The sequence below is a fragment of the Neoarius graeffei genome, chromosome 21, assembly GCF_027579695.1.
Source record: "Neoarius graeffei isolate fNeoGra1 chromosome 21, fNeoGra1.pri, whole genome shotgun sequence".
NCBI classification, from domain to species: Eukaryota; Metazoa; Chordata; class Actinopteri; order Siluriformes; family Ariidae; genus Neoarius; species Neoarius graeffei.
In genome coordinates, this window is record NC_083589.1 from 991,480 (window position 1) to 1,008,454 (window position 16,975).

Sequence of the window (16,975 nt, forward strand, 5' to 3'; positions counted from 1 at the left end):
TGTGAGAGAGAGGGGTAGGGGGAGAGTGTGTGTGTGTGAGAGAGGGGTAGGAGGAGAGTGTGTGTGTGAGAGAGAGGGGTAGGGGGAGACTGTGTGTGTGAGGAGAGAGGGGTAGGGGAGAGTGTGTGTGTGAGAGAGAGGGGTAGGGGAGAGTGTGTGTGAGTGAGAGGGGTAGGGGGAGAGAGTGTGTGTGAGTGAGAGGGGTAGGGGAGAGTGTGTGTGTGAGAGAGAGGGGTAGGGGGGAGGGTGTGTGTGTGAGAGAGGGGTAGGGGAGAGTGTGTGTGTGAGAGAGAGGGGTAGGGGGAGGGTGTGTGTGTGAGAGAGGGGTAGGTGGAGAGTGTGTGTGAGAGAGAGGGGTAGGGGGAGAGTGTGTGTGAGAGAGAGAGAGGGTAGGGGGCGAGTGTGTGTGTGTGTGTGTGTGTGTGTGTGTGTGTGTGGTGTGTGTGTGTGTGTGTGTGAGAGGGGTAGGGGGAGAGTGCGTGTGTGAGAGAGGGGTAGGGGAGAGTGTGTGTGAGAGAGAGGGGTAGGGCGAGAGTGTGTGTGAGAGAGAGAGAGGGGTAGGGGCCGAGTGTGTGTGTGTGTGTGTGTGTGTGTGTTTGTGTGTGTGTGTGTGTGTGTGTGTGTGAGAGGGGTAGGGGGAGAGTGCGTGTGTGAGAGAGGGGAAGGGGGAGAGTGTGTGTGAGAGAGAGGGGGAGGGGGAGGGTGTGTGTGTGTGTGTGTGTGTGTGTGTGTGTGTGTGAGAGTGGTAGAGGGAGAGTGTGTGTGTGAGAGAGGGGTTGGGGGAGAGTGTGTGTGTGAGAGAGAGAGGCAGGGGGAGATTGTGTGTGAGAGAGCGGGGTAGGGGGAGAGTGTGTGTGAGAGAGAGGGGTAGGGGGAGAGTGTGTGTGAGAGAGAGAGAGGGGTAGGGGGCTTGTGTGTGTTGTGTGTGTGTGTGTGTGTGTGTGTGTGTGTGTGTGTGTGTGGTGTGTGTGTGAGAGGGGTAGGGGGAGAGTGTGTGTGTGAGAGAGAGGGGTAGGGGAGAGTGTGTGTGTGTGTGTGTGTGTGTGTGTGTGTGTGTGTGTGTGTGTGTGTGTGTGAGAGAGAGGGGTTAGGGGGAGAGTGTGTGTGTGTGTGTGTGTGTGTGTGTGTGTGTGTGTGAGAGTGTTTGTGAGAGTGTGTGTGAGAGAGAGAGTTTGTCTGTGAGAGAGTGTGTGAGAGAGACACAGAGTGTGTGTGTGTGAGAGAGCGTCGTGAGAGAGAGAGAGTTTGTGTGTGAGAGAGAGAGACAGAGTGTGTGTGTGTGTGTGTGTGTGTGTGTGTGCGCGTTTGCGCGTGTGAGAGAGAGAAACCATACCATCAAATAAAATCTCTCTCTCTCTCACACACTCTCTCTCTCTCTGTCTCTCTCGCTCAGGCAGTGTGAGGTTGGTGAATGGTGGAAGTCGCTGTGCTGGAGAGTGGAGGTTCTTCAGGATGGTCAGTGGGGAACAGTGTGTGATGATGAGTGGGATCTGGTCGATGCTTCAGTGGTGTGTGGAGAGCTGCGCTGTGGGGAGCCTGTAAATGCACCAACTGCTGCTCACTTTGGCCCGGGATCAGGACCAATCTGGATGGATAATGTGGCGTGTAGTGGATCAGAGTCGACACTGAAGAACTGTAGATCACTTGGGTGGGGTGTAAATTACTGCAATCATAGAGAAGATGCTGGAGTCACCTGCTCAGGTAAACTCATTTATTTCCAAAAAATAGATGAGAACTAATTAAATTATTAACATTATTAATTTAACTTTAATTACATCATGATATTATTTTAATAAAATATTTATTTAAATCTAAAGCATTTTGTGATTTTATTGGAATGAGATATTGATATTTTGTCTCTTTCAAAATGTGTCCAATATTTACACACTGAAATCAAACCCAGGTCAGGGATTGAGACTCTCTGCTGGTCCTCACCAGTGCTCTGGGAGAGTGGAGGTGTTTCATGGAGGTTCCTGGTCCACAGTGTGTGATGCTGACTTTGACCAGCAGGATGCAGAGGTTGTGTGCAGAGAGCTGGGCTGTGGGATTCCTGTGGAGGTGCTGGATCAGCTGCTTTTGGCCGAGGGGAGGGTCAGGTGTGGACAGAGGAGCTTCAGTGTAGAGGAAACGAATCTGAGATTTACTTCTGTCCAACATCATCTTCACTCAAACACTCAACCTGCTCCCATGACAACGATGTGGGATTAAAATGTTCTGGTTAAGTATCGTGATTTAACTTCTGTTTTAAATAGAGACCACAAACCTGTCAATCAAACTTTAAGGTGCCTTTGTTAATTTTCCTCTTTCACCGAGCTCTCGGCTGTTTGTTCAGCTCACACAGGGGCACGGCTGGTGAACGGATCGGACTCCTGTTCCGGTCGAGTGGAGCTCCAGTACCTCAGTGAATGGGGCACAGTTTGTGCTGTAAGCTGGGATAGGAGAGCTGCAGATGTTCTTTGTGCACAGCTGGATTGTGGGAGTGCTGTGGCTGTGGTGGAGGTCGACTGGTTTGGGAACGGGAGTGGCCACATATGGGCTGATGTGTTTGATTGTCAGGGGAATGAGACACACCTCTCACAATGTGGCGTCTCATCATGGAGTCGAGCTGCATGCTCTCATCAACACGATGCTGGAGTCATCTGTAATGGTGAGATATTAACGTCACGTACACCACGTTAGTGAATAAAGTCAGTGTTCATTAGAATATTTAAACCATGTTCTTCTGCTTCAGGATCATCCGTGGCGTTTCATGAGGGGCGAGTGCGGTTGTCTGGAGGGAGCGAGTGTCAGGGGGAGGTGGAGATTTATTTCAGGCAGGACTGGAGGAGAGTTCTCCTGGACTCGTGGAGTCTGTCTGAGGCGTCTGTGCTCTGCAGACAGCTGGGCTGTGGCTCTGTGCTGAACTACCGCTCCTCTCCATCCACCACTGAACACAAACACATGTGTGTAACGGGTTTCAGCTGCTCTGGGACTGAAGCTCATCTGGAGAACTGCAGCAGAGCACAAAGTGTCAGCTGCAGCTCCGGGGAACAGCTGTACATCACCTGCTCAGGTAAGCAGCACAACACCGACCAATGAGCAGCGATTAACAACAGTAATAAATGTTTTATCATTCTAAGGTGTTCCATTAAATATACAGAATAATCACATAGTCTACAAAGGGATATTAGTTTTATATACTTTATCAAATTAAATAAATCTTTAACTCAGACCCCAGGTCCATCAGGCTGGTTGGTTCTGGTGGAGACTGTGCAGGAAGGCTGGAGGTTTTCCACAGCGGCTCGTGGGGGACAGTGTGTGATGACTCATGGGATATTGAGGATGCGCAGGTGGTGTGCAGACAGCTGCAGTGTGGAGAGGCCCTCAGTACCCACATACCAGCCTGGTTTGGTCCTGGAACTGGGTCCATATGGCTGAATGAGGTGGAGTGTGAGGGGAACGAGACGTCCCTGTGGAACTGCAGATTTCAGCGGTGTGAAGAGGGTGAATGTGGACACCAGGAGGACGTAGGAGTCGTGTGCTCAGGTACAGTGTGATGACTGAGATTAAACCTGTTAAATATGGACATGTCTGTGTTTCATAACTCAGCTCCAAAGTTCCTGAAATTCAACATGAGAGTAAGGAGCTGTTTATAAATGTCATCCATGTTGAATATCTTTTTACAGAAAGATAATATTACAGATCTTTAACTGAGTCAATAAAACAGGATTTTTACAAATGAAGTCGAAGTCGTTCTTCTTCCAGCAGAGTTTAATGAGATCCGACTCACGGAGGGCTGTGAGGGGAATCTGGAAGTGTTCTACAATGGAACCTGGGGTAATGTGTGTCACAATCAGATGGATGATGAGACAGTAAACATGGTGTGTCGAGAGCTGAACTGTGGAAGACGTGGCAGTCTGTTAAACACTGCAGCGAGAGTAAAATCTGCTCCCAACTGGCTGGATTATCTGAAGTGTAGGAAACCCGACTCTAATCTGTGGCAGTGTCCATCTTCACCCTGGGGACAGAACCGCTGTGATAATGCTGATGAGGTGGTTCATATTACCTGTACAGGTGGGTGGATTCAGACTTTTCTGCTTCTGTCCGTTGCCATAAACTGCAGTGTTTCATTGTGAATAGTGTATAACTAATGTTGCTGAAATATAAAGTGTATTTGGTAAAACATCCTGTGAAAAGTCTGAGGAAAGTCTGCTCTGAGAGATAAACCTGCATGTGAAACCTTTTCATTAATGCATGGATTTTATTCCTGCAGATGATGGAAAGTCTCTCCATCCACGAGAAAAGTGCTCTTCATTTCCCTCTCAGAAACATTGCTCAAGTAAGGATGGATAAGGAAAAGCTTTTTGTACTGTTCTTCATTTGCATTTGTTCGTGACAGAAGATATTTCCTCATGTGTTTATAAAATCATTTTCTGAGGACTTGAATGGATTTCCTCATAGAACCATCCTGAGGGCATCAGTCTAACTCACACTTCATGAAAATTCAACCAACAGAGATCAAATCAGGAAACAGAACCCAAAGCTGATCTTACTGCTTTACATGATTTCATTCAGCAGCAATTCATTCCTTTATTTTTGAATAACACATCAAAGTAAACACCTGGATATAGAGTTGGTATGAGATTCTTTTTCAGAAGACCTCAGAAAGTGTTTTTGGTAAACGAGCCCATGCTGAGTGTAATATAAGGTTGTATTATCATTGTGTTGTAGTGAGCTGTGTGACTGGAGCTGTTCTTCAGTGTGGGTGTGTTTCCTCATGTGTGATGTGTGTGATGTAGAGCGCTGGTCTCTCAGGCTGAGGGGAGATAAGGGAAGCTGCTCTGGGAGGTTGGAGGTGTATCATAACGCTACATGGGGCTCCATTTGTGATGATCAGTGGAACATCAGGAACGCTCAGGTGGTGTGCAGACAGCTGGGCTGTGGGTCGGCGCTGAGAGCTGAGAGGAATGTTCCTGGTCCTGGTGAAGGGACGATCTGGCTGAACAGAGTGAAGTGTCGAGGGGATGAGATTCACCTGTGGGACTGTCATCATTCCCTGAAGAACCACACTGACTGCTCTCATGCTGGAGTCACCTGTGCAGGTCAGAGGGGTGCACTAACTTTTCAGATTTCTGTCTCCGCTCATTACACTTTTCTCCCAGTGTTAAGACTTGCTGACTTTTATTAATAATTTTCGATGTAATCTTGAAAGCTCAGATCTGAAACAGTAATTCACTCATCAGCATCTCATAAACCTTATTGAGTGAGAGTTTATTTTTATTGGAGGACAGAAATGATTTTCTTTTCTTTTTGTAAATACAGACATATCCACTGTGTTCACGGCGAGACCCACCACCAGATCAGGTCTGTATATTTGTTCCAGTACAATAATTGCTACTGTTCAGTATTTTTCTAAATATTTATGATTACAGTTTCGTATCGAGATCCTCTTCTGTGTTTCTGACTTCAGTAAGAGCCACTCAAACTCCTCCATCAGCTGGAGCTCCATCCATCCCTCCACTGGTTCTCTTTGTGTTGGGAACGCTGCTCTTCCTGGCCTTAGTGCTTCTGCTGCTCCTGTTTTACCAGAACAGAGCGCTCAGGAGAGGTACGACATATTCACACATTTTCTTTTCTCTACAACACCAACTCTATTATTGGATTATATTATTTACAATCGCACACTTTATTCAAAACTGGTATTCAGAATTATTCACAAATACAAACTCATTATTATTATTATTATGGCGGCACGGTGGTGTAGTGGTTAGCGCTGTCGCCTCACAGCAAGAAGGTCCTGGGTTCGAGCCCCGGGGCCGGCGAGGGCCTTTCTGTGCGGAGTTTGCATGTTCTCGCCGTGTCCACGTGGGTTTCCTCCGGGTGCTCCGGTTTCCCCCACAGTCCAAAGACATGCAGGTTAGGTTAACTGGTGACTCTAAATTGACCGTAGGTGTGAATGTGAGTGTGAATGGTTGTCTGTGTCTATGTGTCAGCCCTGTGATGACCTGGCGACTTGTCCAGGGTGTACCCCGCCTTTCGCCCGTAGTCAGCTGGGATAGGCTCCAGCTTGCCTGCGACCCTGTAGAACAGGATAAAGCGGCTAGAGATAATGAGATGAGATTATTATTATTATTATTATTCTCCACTCCCAGATGTCTCTAAGACGAGGCGTAAGACTCAGCCTGAGGCAGTCTATGAGGAGATCAACCACAGATACATCACTAGAAGAAGCAGGAACTCCACTCAAAGAGGTGAGTGAGATGTGAACTGATCTCCATCACACTGAGGGCCCGGTCCCACAACACCCATAACTATAACTCTACCTATAACTCCAACTCTGACTCTCCCTCTGCCTGAGTTTAGTTCCAGTCTGGAGCAGAAACACCACAGCTATAATCCCCACTATAATATCGCTTGGTCCTGACCCTCAGGGAAATAAATATTCATGATTGTTGGTTTAAACAATGAGCTGATTGGTCAGATGTTTGATGGGATCAGGTCCAGGCCTGGAAACATCGCTCCAGAAGCAGCGATACGGATAAACCCAGGCCTGGGCTATAGGGATCCATATCGCTCTGGTGTGAGCACCGACCACATACACTGCAGGGGTCCCAGTTATTTATAGTTAGAGTTAGAGTTATTGTGGGAGCGGCCTTCAAACAATATTTTCCCCCAAATCCAGTGAGATTTATTGCTTTACAACAAATCAATAAAAATCAATAAAAATAAGTGTGTGTGAGAGGAAGTGTACAGTTGGAGTCCATGTGGTGTCGAGAAAGAATTCTGCTGATAAACGTCTATTAAAGCTTCTGATTTAGTGCAAGTGTGTGTGTATGTGTGTGTGTTAACCTGCTTTCCTGAGCCCTAACCCCCCCATGTGTGTCTTCCTGTACAGGTGCATTACTCTCTCCCTCCCTCTGTGTGTGTGTCATTTAACAAAAATAAGTGTGTGTGAGAGGAAGTGTGCAGTTGGAGTCCATGTGGCGTCGAGACAGAATTCTGCTGATAAACATCTATTAAAGCTTCTAATTTGCTGCGTTTGAACGTCAAGTCGAGTCAAATTTATTTATAAAGCAAATTTAAAAAGAACAGCAGTTGAGCAAAGTGCTGTACAATCATCACAACACACACCATAAAACACCACAATAACACACAAACACCAAGTTAAGAGACAAATCACACCATCAAATAATAATAATAATAATAATAATAATAATCTGAAAATGTCACTGATAATTTCGAATCTTCATCTGTTTCAAACGTAAACTGACAATGTTAATGTTAACAGTCTCGCACCATTTGCTTCACACCGAGCGACATTCACCTCGCGGCTCACTCCAGACAGTTCCCCTTACACACACACACACACACACACACACACACACACACAGAGTTGTGTAATGTTACTCTTCTTACGATGCATTTACACTCCATCCAATCTACACTTTCACTGCACTGTTCACCAGTTACACTTTTTAAAAGCCTGACGATGATTTCTCTTCTTACACACTGACACACAAATCTCATCCACTTCTCTTTTTAAACACAACTTTCCTCTTCTGGATCATTTTATAGAAACTCCATCTGTTTGTGTTTTATTTCCATTACAATCTGCACTGAAGATTGTGTTTACTCCCTAAAGTATCTGTCCATGGAAACAGCTGACGCAATTAGTGCATTGAAAACTGAACATCACCGACCCGACCTCGCAAAGGAGCTCAAAGGGCAAATCTGACAGCTGATTCAGGGAGAATGGGTGGATATTTGGGGTCGTTTACTGTCACATGTTCTCAGCCAAAAACTTTATTTCATGGTGAAAATGACATTTTTGTCTCTTTTGATAGTTTTTCAGACTTTAGAGCTGAAAAATATCAGAGAAACCTGTGATTTGACAGAACAAACAGAAAGAGCAGATGTAAATTATACACAGTGAATAATACATTTCATTTATGTCGAGGTCATAGTTTCGGGTAAAAGTGGAGAAAACACCAACGCAAAGTTTTCAGTGATAACCATCACACTGGGGAATTTCTGTCATTTTTATCTCCAGCTTTTGATAAAATATATCAGTTTGTCAATAATCTACAAAAGAATCTGCACTAAAGAAAAAATACAAGGTCATTGTCTGTAAATATGAAACTATTTTTATGATTTTTTGAAAATAGTACCGTCAGAAACAGAAAATGACCTTTGTGACCTCTCACAGTAGGTTAAAGGTCAGATTTGACACTTGATTCTGGTAGAACGGGTCGGTGTTTGGGGTCGTTTACTGGAACATATTAGAAGCCAAAATCAATATTTCATGGTGAAATGGCGATAGTGACCATTTTTGCGAGCGCCAAAATACATTAAATTCAATTTTTCAAAAACTGATAAAGAATTCTTGACCAAAGAAGAACCTGCACTGGTCCAGAGCAAATCATAACTTTTGGCACCATTGGTGTTTATGAACATGTTGTGGTTTTGGCTGTTGAGGAAACAAACCGTTTTCGACCGCAGTCCAGAACGCGTCACTTTCCACTTGACTGGCGTCGAAGCTTTTTGCGCAGGAAATGAGCTCGTCATTTATTTACATAAAATCCAGGGGGAAATCCTGATATCTTCAAGAGATACTGGAATAAATGAAATGACATTTTCAACAAAAAACACATAAAATGTGCTCTGTGACCTTGAAAAATAGGTCAAGGTCACTCATCTTGGCTCAGTGAGTTTCTGTTGTCTGTGGCTACCAGCAGTTAAAATTTCATCCAAAAGCAAAAACTTTTGGAAGAAAAAAATAAACATCACCAAAAATACCAATCCAACAGTAACAGTTTGGGGGCGACAACTGCAAAGGCACCATCTCCCCTGGGCTTCAACCTCGATTTTGGGACGCGACACCAAAAGCAACCAGTCAGTGACCTGAGTGACCTTGACGGAACGTGTGGTTGTAAAAGGTCAGAGAGAGAGAGGGCGGAGCTCGCCCATTTAATGAGTTGTTTTTGGAAAATAAAAATGGATCCTAAACCCTACAGGGAGTCGGTGAAGGAAGGCCAGTACAGGACAAGTAAGAGCTGAAGCCCTCCAGAGCAGGAGCTTTAATGCCCACACAATGCTCCAGGCAGGAGATGAGGATGCTGTGGTCTACTGTGTCGAATGCAGCTGTGAGATGGAAAAGCATCAGAACGGCAGAATCCCTGGAGTCAGTAGCCAATAAAAGATGGTTCAAACATTTAAAAGTGCAGATTCAGTGCTGTGAAGGACTTTAAAACCAGACTGGAACACCTCAAGAACGCCGTGTGTGTCTAAAAAAGATTGCAATTGTAAGAGCACAACTTTCTCCAGAATTTTTGAAAGCAAGTTTAGAAATTGGTGTAAACTCGGAGAGGACTGCAGAGTCCAGATGAGGTTTTGTGATCAGTGGTTGCACTACTGCATGCTTCAAATGTACTGGAACAACACTTGAGGAGAGACTGCTGTTCATAACCATTTGGATGTTTGGGCCAATAGTTTCCAAAATCTCTTGAAAAAGGCGAGGGGGGACAACATCCGTGGGACAAGCTGAAGATTTCATCTGACCAGTAATTTCCTTTCAGAGAGAAAGAGACACAGGCTCAAAGTGGGTAAAAGCAGCAGAGCGAGTGACAGTGATAGACGGCTCATAAGAAGGGGGTGAGATGATGCTCTAAGGCTCGCAATCTTGTCCACAAAGAAGTGGAGGAATTTTTCACAGGTTTCTGGGGAAACATCAGGACGAGCAGATTGGGGGGAATTAAGAACAGTGTTAATGGCACTAAAAAGAACGTGAGCTTTATGACAGTTATTTCAAATAATATCAGAAAAATATTTTGTCTTTTCAGCTTTGACAATTTTCTGGTATCTGCACCAGCTGTCCTTTAAAATCTCAAAACACACCTGCAACTCGTCTTTTTTCCGCCTGTGTTCAGCTCTCCTGTGAATGTTTTCCTGTACAGGTGCATCTCGCTCTCTCTCTCTCTCTCTCTCTCTCTCTGTGTGTGTCTCATGACCGTGCTGCTCTCCTCTAACAGGAAGTCTCCTCTCTGAAGAACAGCATTCTGGGTATGAGCATGTGGATGATGAGCTTCTCTCAGGTAAAAAAGCCCAGAGTGTGAGTTTGTCGAACTCCATGAACTGAAAGAGATTAGAATTGCAATTAAAAATCAGAAATGACTAAACGTGTCCTTTCTGAGATGTGATTATGATGTATTGTATCGAAGAATTACAGTAACTCCAGTGTTTTAATGCTGACACATGACATCTCACAATCAACCTGATCTTACTTTAAGCTTCTGAAATCCCTCTTATCAAATTGATCAAAGCTTCTTTGGATGAGGATTTTATTGAGTATAAATGTGTTTAAAAACCCCAAACAAACAAATGGTTCTTTTTACAGTCAAGTCTGGGATTGGAGAAAAGGTGGAGTATTATGATGATGTCATCGACACCAGTGACTTCATAAGTGGGTGCAGATGTGAACTGATCCCATAAATTTAGTGACTTGACATGAAACCATGAGGTCAGAATGTGATGGAGCTGTTTGTACAGACCCTCTGCTTTTATTTCATTTAGGTGATACAGGAAGAGTCGAGCCACCAGAGGACTACGATGATGCCGTCACTGCTGGACCGATCCCTGATAACGTGGAGGGTGTGGTTCTGTTTGGGGATTTGTTTTAGAAAGCAGTAGAAATTAAACACACACACTGCACATCAGTTTGTTTCTTGCTTCGTGTGTCGTGACATTTTTGACATGTATACGATGTCATTTTGCATTGTGTCATCAAATACACAGTGTACAAACTGCCACTTCAGTAAACTTTAACTCTCTTTAAATATCTGTGTTTTGGTGTAGAGGATGAAGCGGAGAATTATGATGACGCCATTCCAGCTGATCAGAAGTCAGTTATACTGACAGGTATGATAATAATGTGACAGTGTCGCATCCACAAGCATCCAAACCATCATTAATGACATTCATGTGGATTTAATAGCTTTTATCTCCACATTCTGACAGAGGGTGTGTCTGAGAACTACGATGATGCGGTTACCATGGAAACAAACCCAAACGTCATCACAAGTCAGATTTAATCAAATAAAGAAAATAAACAAAAAAAGAAAAGCTGCTGAGGGAACCACTGTTTATAGCTGCTATGATATCAGTGACCAAAGGAACAAACTTATTTTTCCAAAGATATACATTATCTGTAGCTATAAATGGATGAAAAGTACAAGATCTAATTCTTTACTCAGTGAAAAACTGCAATTATTGGCAAATTCCCATGGTCTAAGAGGAATAAACCACTTGGGGACATGCTGTTGCAGGTAAATGATCAACGTGAGGGTGGTAGCAGTAACTCAGCTTCATCACACCACCCTGTAACTCAGTATTTTACTAGAACAGCAACACACACAGGGGTTTATTACTGATTCATTGATTTCTTCAGGAGACGGTCCAGAAGATTATGATGATGTCATCACTGAGGAACAGGATGGAGGAGAGACAGAAAATGAGTGAGTTGTTTATTCTGGTAATGTACGTGAGTGCAAAGGCAGCAAAGTTAAAGCGTGACTCTATTCTATATCATATATAATATAAATATCAGCTTTCTGTTCTGTAATCTCCATTCTGTCATTGAACAAGTGCTGTCATATTTATTACACAGTTTAGATAAGACCTATATTTATGTCTCATTTACTTCCACATCTTATACACATGGCCTGTGTTCATATTAAGAAAGCTGAACTGATAAATCTCCTTTTTTCTCTTTTTTATTGATAGAATATTAAAGACATTCCCACATCGTGCATCACTGACTGTATTTTTAAGGTTTTACATCCCAATTAATACAATACACAGGATCTATTAAAGAGGTCAATGTATTTATTTTACAGAATATGATGACGTGGAGGAGAAATCTCAGAAAGACAGGGACCATGTGACTGAGACACGCCGCCAAAGGCCTTTTCTCAGGAAATTACATTTCAACTTTTATAAACACAAAAAATGATTTTATTATCCTTCCAACAATGTCATGTTTCCTGAACTGTGTTCATTTTCCCAGAGTTATGAGCAAATAGAGGAGGAGAGTTAAATCACCTTTCATATTCCCTAATGCAATGTCTCCAGCTTTTCTTTTACAACACTTTTAATGCTATAAGTCAGCTTCAGTATCACTGACACACCACACCTCATTTATCTCACCAATTATTTCAGCTCAACTCATATAATATTCATCTTCATCTTTTACATTTATCAACCTGTTATTCACTCTTTTACAAATGTCTTAGTAACTATAAGCCACTTGGCAAAAGAACACAAATCTTTGGATTCCTTAAAACAATGTGTGTTTTTACATTTTTAAAGACACATTTACCTTTATGTTCAATGCTGTGCTTTTAACTGTAAAACATCTCATTGAGACGGATTCGAGAATTCCTTTATGAAATATTCAGACCATGACGTGCTCATTAGATCGCTTGCTATATTGCGTTTTGTTGTCATTTTTATTCGGTAGCTGGTGATGTTACAAGCCAGATATAGTCTATGCAAGTATCATAAATATATATACAGGTTTCATTACGTATTCTCAGATTTTCATTTTAAATTCTCAGGTTTGTTTCCTTATTCTCAGGATTTTGTTTTATATTCTCAGTTTTCATTGAATATTCTCAAATGTTTCTTTTATAATCTCAGCTTTAATTCAATATTCTCACTTTTTAAATGAGTGATGGCCAGTTCATTTTAATATTACATCTTCATCAACAATATACAAGTTAATGTGACTTTTTCTCTTTCCACAATGAGAACAAGTCAATATTTTACATTCTGCAGAGTTTTATTGGCTCTTTTTCATATTGTGTAACAATCATCTATTTTTATCCATTCAATGAAATAAAAGTGCTTTGATTATTTTGAGTATAATGTGATGTGTGTTGGAGTTGAGTGAGCAGCTCTTGTAGTGATGAATCTGTGGTCGATGCCCTTATAGAACATCTCAGGCAGTAAAAAATAAATCAGTATTTATCGACTGATCAGAAGGTTGTGAGTTCAAATCCCAGCACCACCTTGAGCTCGACCCTTAACCCTCGGCATCTCCACTGTATCATAAAAGCTTCAGCTAAATGAATAAATGTAAACACACACATGTTAGTCTTCCTGTCCTTCTGAGGAACTTCCACTGACATCATTATTAATGCACTTAATTAATGCTGTGACTGCAGCTGAACCAAACCCCAACCCCAACCTCTGGAATGAAAAGGACACGTTTTGCCTCTTTGATTTATTTATTGTTCAAACAACAACACTTTCCTTATGGGGACCATCGAGTTCTGATTTGACAGAAGTTGATGAAGTGCTGCTGTGGTTTGATTTGGACTGAAACCCGGCTGAAGCCCGTGATCCCCGATTTTATTTTTATTATGATCTTTTGTTGTCTATAATATTTGGGTTTTGCCAATAATAATAATAATAATAATAATAATAATAATAATAATAATAATAATAATCCAGCAGCAAACAGCGCCCTCAGCAGGTCAGTCCAGAGAAAAACACATTTCACTCAACAGTAATCTCAGGTTGGAAGCGTTTTAGTCCCATCTACTGGAGGGAAAAATTGTCCTGTGATTAATAATAGCACTAATAATTTATTTTTAGTTATTAATGTGTATGAATCTGAAACATATAGTGATTGTGTGCGATAATAATAATAATAATAATAATAATAATAATAATAATAATAATAATAATTGTTTCTTTGAAAGCATTTTACAGTCTCAGTGGTCTAACAATAAAAATCATTATGATATGAACAAATAAATTATAAGAATAAAAGCATATGTATATTAGTATTTACATGTATTAAAATATGAAAATAATTTAATCAAAATGAAGATTAGAATTTAAATCATAAGAACTTAATAATAATAATAATAATAATAATAATAATAATAATAATAATAATTTTTATTTAAAATAGATGTAAGAAGGTGATCATATAAAATATTCAAAAGATATCGAGTAGAGTGGGGGAAAAAGCCCCCCTTAAGGAAAATTCAGTTTTTCTCCAAGTTGAAATGAACCATGTGTTTAGTTTTAATCATAGTTTTTGACAACAGTGACATGAACAATAATGCCACCTCAAGTTTGCCTAAAGTTAATACTTATTTTTTTTTTTTTTCACAAAAACAAACATTCTGCAAAGGGGGCCTTTTACCCCCCCAGTGGGGTAAAAGGCCCCCTGAGGTGGGGCAATAGGCCCCCTCACTCAAAAAAAGCTGTTTGGATAGCAAAAGTGTTTACTTAAGCATATAATGTGAAAGAAACAAGAAAATATCCCTGAATTAACGAATAGAAGCATTATTTTATTATATTTCGCATTTTAATTTCAATTTTTTTTTAATTTCAATTATTTTTAATATTAAGTTCAAATTACTTGCTTTACTCAACCAGGTAAGCGAGATGTTATTTAAAACTATGTATCTGCTATTCAGAAATGTATGAAATACAGTAATTATGATAAAAGGAAACGATGCCCCCTGGGGGCCATTTACCCCACCATTAAGGGGGCGTTTTACCCCACAGACTACACTTTTACAAAAAAAGGGTCTTACTTTCAAAATGTGATTCAACTTTTTATACCTAATGTATTTTTTTAACGTACTGACTTGTCTACTCATACCACATACACAGCTGTGATATCTGACGAAATAGCAGCTATCTAAATACAGTTTTACTGATATCTGAAAATTATATCACTTACTATGAAATTTGATTTCTCTCTGCTGCGTTGCTGATATGTGATCCACAGTGGATATTTGTATATCCCCGTTGTCAAGCCAGTCCATAGCAACAATAGAAATGTAACTTTGCACCATCTGGTGGTTATTTTGGGTAAAACAGGCCGGGGGCGTATTACCCCATGGGGGCGTATTACCCCACTCTACTCTAGTGTTGCACATTTAAGATGAGAACAACAAATTATTTCTCAATTAGTTTAAAACATAAAAAATAAAAAAAATTCCAAAACCTAGGCTCTGGCAGAAAGTAATCTAAAATCGTCCACAGTTTCACTGGTTGTTTTCTGAAATAGTGTTCTTGATCCTCTAACACATAAATGTACTAATTTCATAGCAGAGCTCTGAGCGGAGCACCATATCTAAGAAAAAACCCATCGAGTCGATTTTTTGTGGTTTGTCCGTGTATGTGTACCACCGGTCATACACACCGCCTAGTGGTCAGTGTTAGTAATTACCACTCATACACACCGCCTAGTGGCCAGTGTTAGTAATTGCCAGTCATACACCCCACCTAGTGGTCAGTGTTAGTAATTACCAGTCATACACACCGCCTAGTGGCCAGTGTTAGTAATTACCAGTCATACACACCGCCTAGTGGCCAGTGTTAGTAATTACCAGTCATACACACCACCTAGTGGCCAGTGTTAGTAATTACCAGTCATACACAATGCCTAGTGGCCAGTGTTAGTAATTACCACTCATACACACCGCCTAGTGGCCAGTGTTAGTAACTGCCAGTCATACACACCGCCTAGTGGCCAGTGTTAGTAATTGCCAGTCATACACACCACCTAGTGGTCAGTGTTAGTAATTACCAGTCATACACACCGCCTAGTGGCCAGTGTTAGTAATTACCAGTCATACACACCGCCTAGTGGCCAGTGTTAGTAATTACCAGTCATACACACCACTTAGTGGCCAGTGTTAGTAATTACCAGTCATACACACCACCTAGTGGCCAGTGTTAGTAATTACCAGTCATACACGCCGCCTAGTGGCCAATGCTAGTAATTACCAGTCATTCACGCCGCCTAGTGGCCAGTGTTCGTAATTACCAGTCATACACATCGCCTAGTGGCCAGTGTTAGTAATTGCCAGTCATACACACCACCTAGTGGCCAGTGTTAAGACTGCCTAGCTCAAGGCAACCTCAACATAAAGAGATCCCACACCGTAGCGTCAATTAGACCAAACATTTATTTACATACATACAAAATGTCAGTAATGAATAAAAGTGTAATGCACGTGTGCAAAAGTATGCCAAATATTAAAAATAGATCATAAAAAGTCTTCTCAGGAGGGAGGGATAAGCCTGGCGCCACAAGTCGAGACCGAGAGAGAAGGGAAGACACCCAGTATCTTTATACTGGCCTCAATCAGGAAAAATGCACCACACCTGTCTCACACACTCTGAAAAGAAACAAGCACAAACAGGAGGGGGCATGGCCCAAACAAGCATTAGTGCAGCCGACCATAACACCAGTGTTAGTAATTACCAGTCATACACACCGCCTCGTGGTCAGTGTTAGTAATTACCAGTCATACACACCGCCTAGTGGCCAGTGTTAGTAATTACCAGTCATACACACCTCCGAGAGCGGTATGGTGGTGTAGTGGTTAGCACTGTCGCCTCACAGCAAGAAGGTCCGGGTTCGAGCCCCATGGCCAGCGAGGGCCTTTCTGTGCAGAGTTTGCATGTTCTCCCCGTGTCAGCGTGGGTTTCCTCCGGGTGCTCCGGTTTCCCCCACAGTCCAAAGACATGCAGGTTAGGTTAACTGGTGACTCTAAATTGACCGTAGGTGTGAATGTGAGTGTGAATGTTTGTCTGTGTCTATGTGTCAGCCCTGTGATGACCTGGCGACTTGTTCAGGGTGTACCCCGCCTTTCGCCCATAGTCAGCTGGGATAGGCTCCAGCTTGCCTGCGACCCTGTAGAACAGGATAAAGCGGCTACAGATAATGAGATGAGATGAGATGACACGCCGCCTAGTGGTCAGTGTTAGTAATTACCAGTCATACACATCGCCTAGTGGCCAGTGTTAGTAATTGCCAGTCATACACACCGCCTAGTGGCCAGTGTTAGTAATTACCAGTCATACACACTGCCTCGTGGTCAGTGTTAGCAATTACCAGTCACACACACCGCCTAGTGGCCAGTGTTAGTAATTACCAGTCATACACACCTCCGAGAGCGGTACGGTG

At 42.3% G+C, this 16,975-nt stretch overlaps 1 protein-coding gene across 1 annotated transcript in view; it reads left to right on the forward strand.

Moving 5' to 3' along the window:
- The window catches only part of LOC132869636 (uncharacterized), a 343,638-nt gene that overhangs the window by 213,892 nt on the left and 112,771 nt on the right, over positions 1 to 16,975 (forward strand). The window contains 4 exon segments of the mRNA XM_060902929.1: positions 1,394 to 1,432; positions 1,435 to 1,701; positions 1,904 to 2,059; positions 2,062 to 2,217. Coding sequence (XP_060758912.1) covers positions 1,394 to 1,432; positions 1,435 to 1,701; positions 1,904 to 2,059; positions 2,062 to 2,217 — 618 coding nt within the window.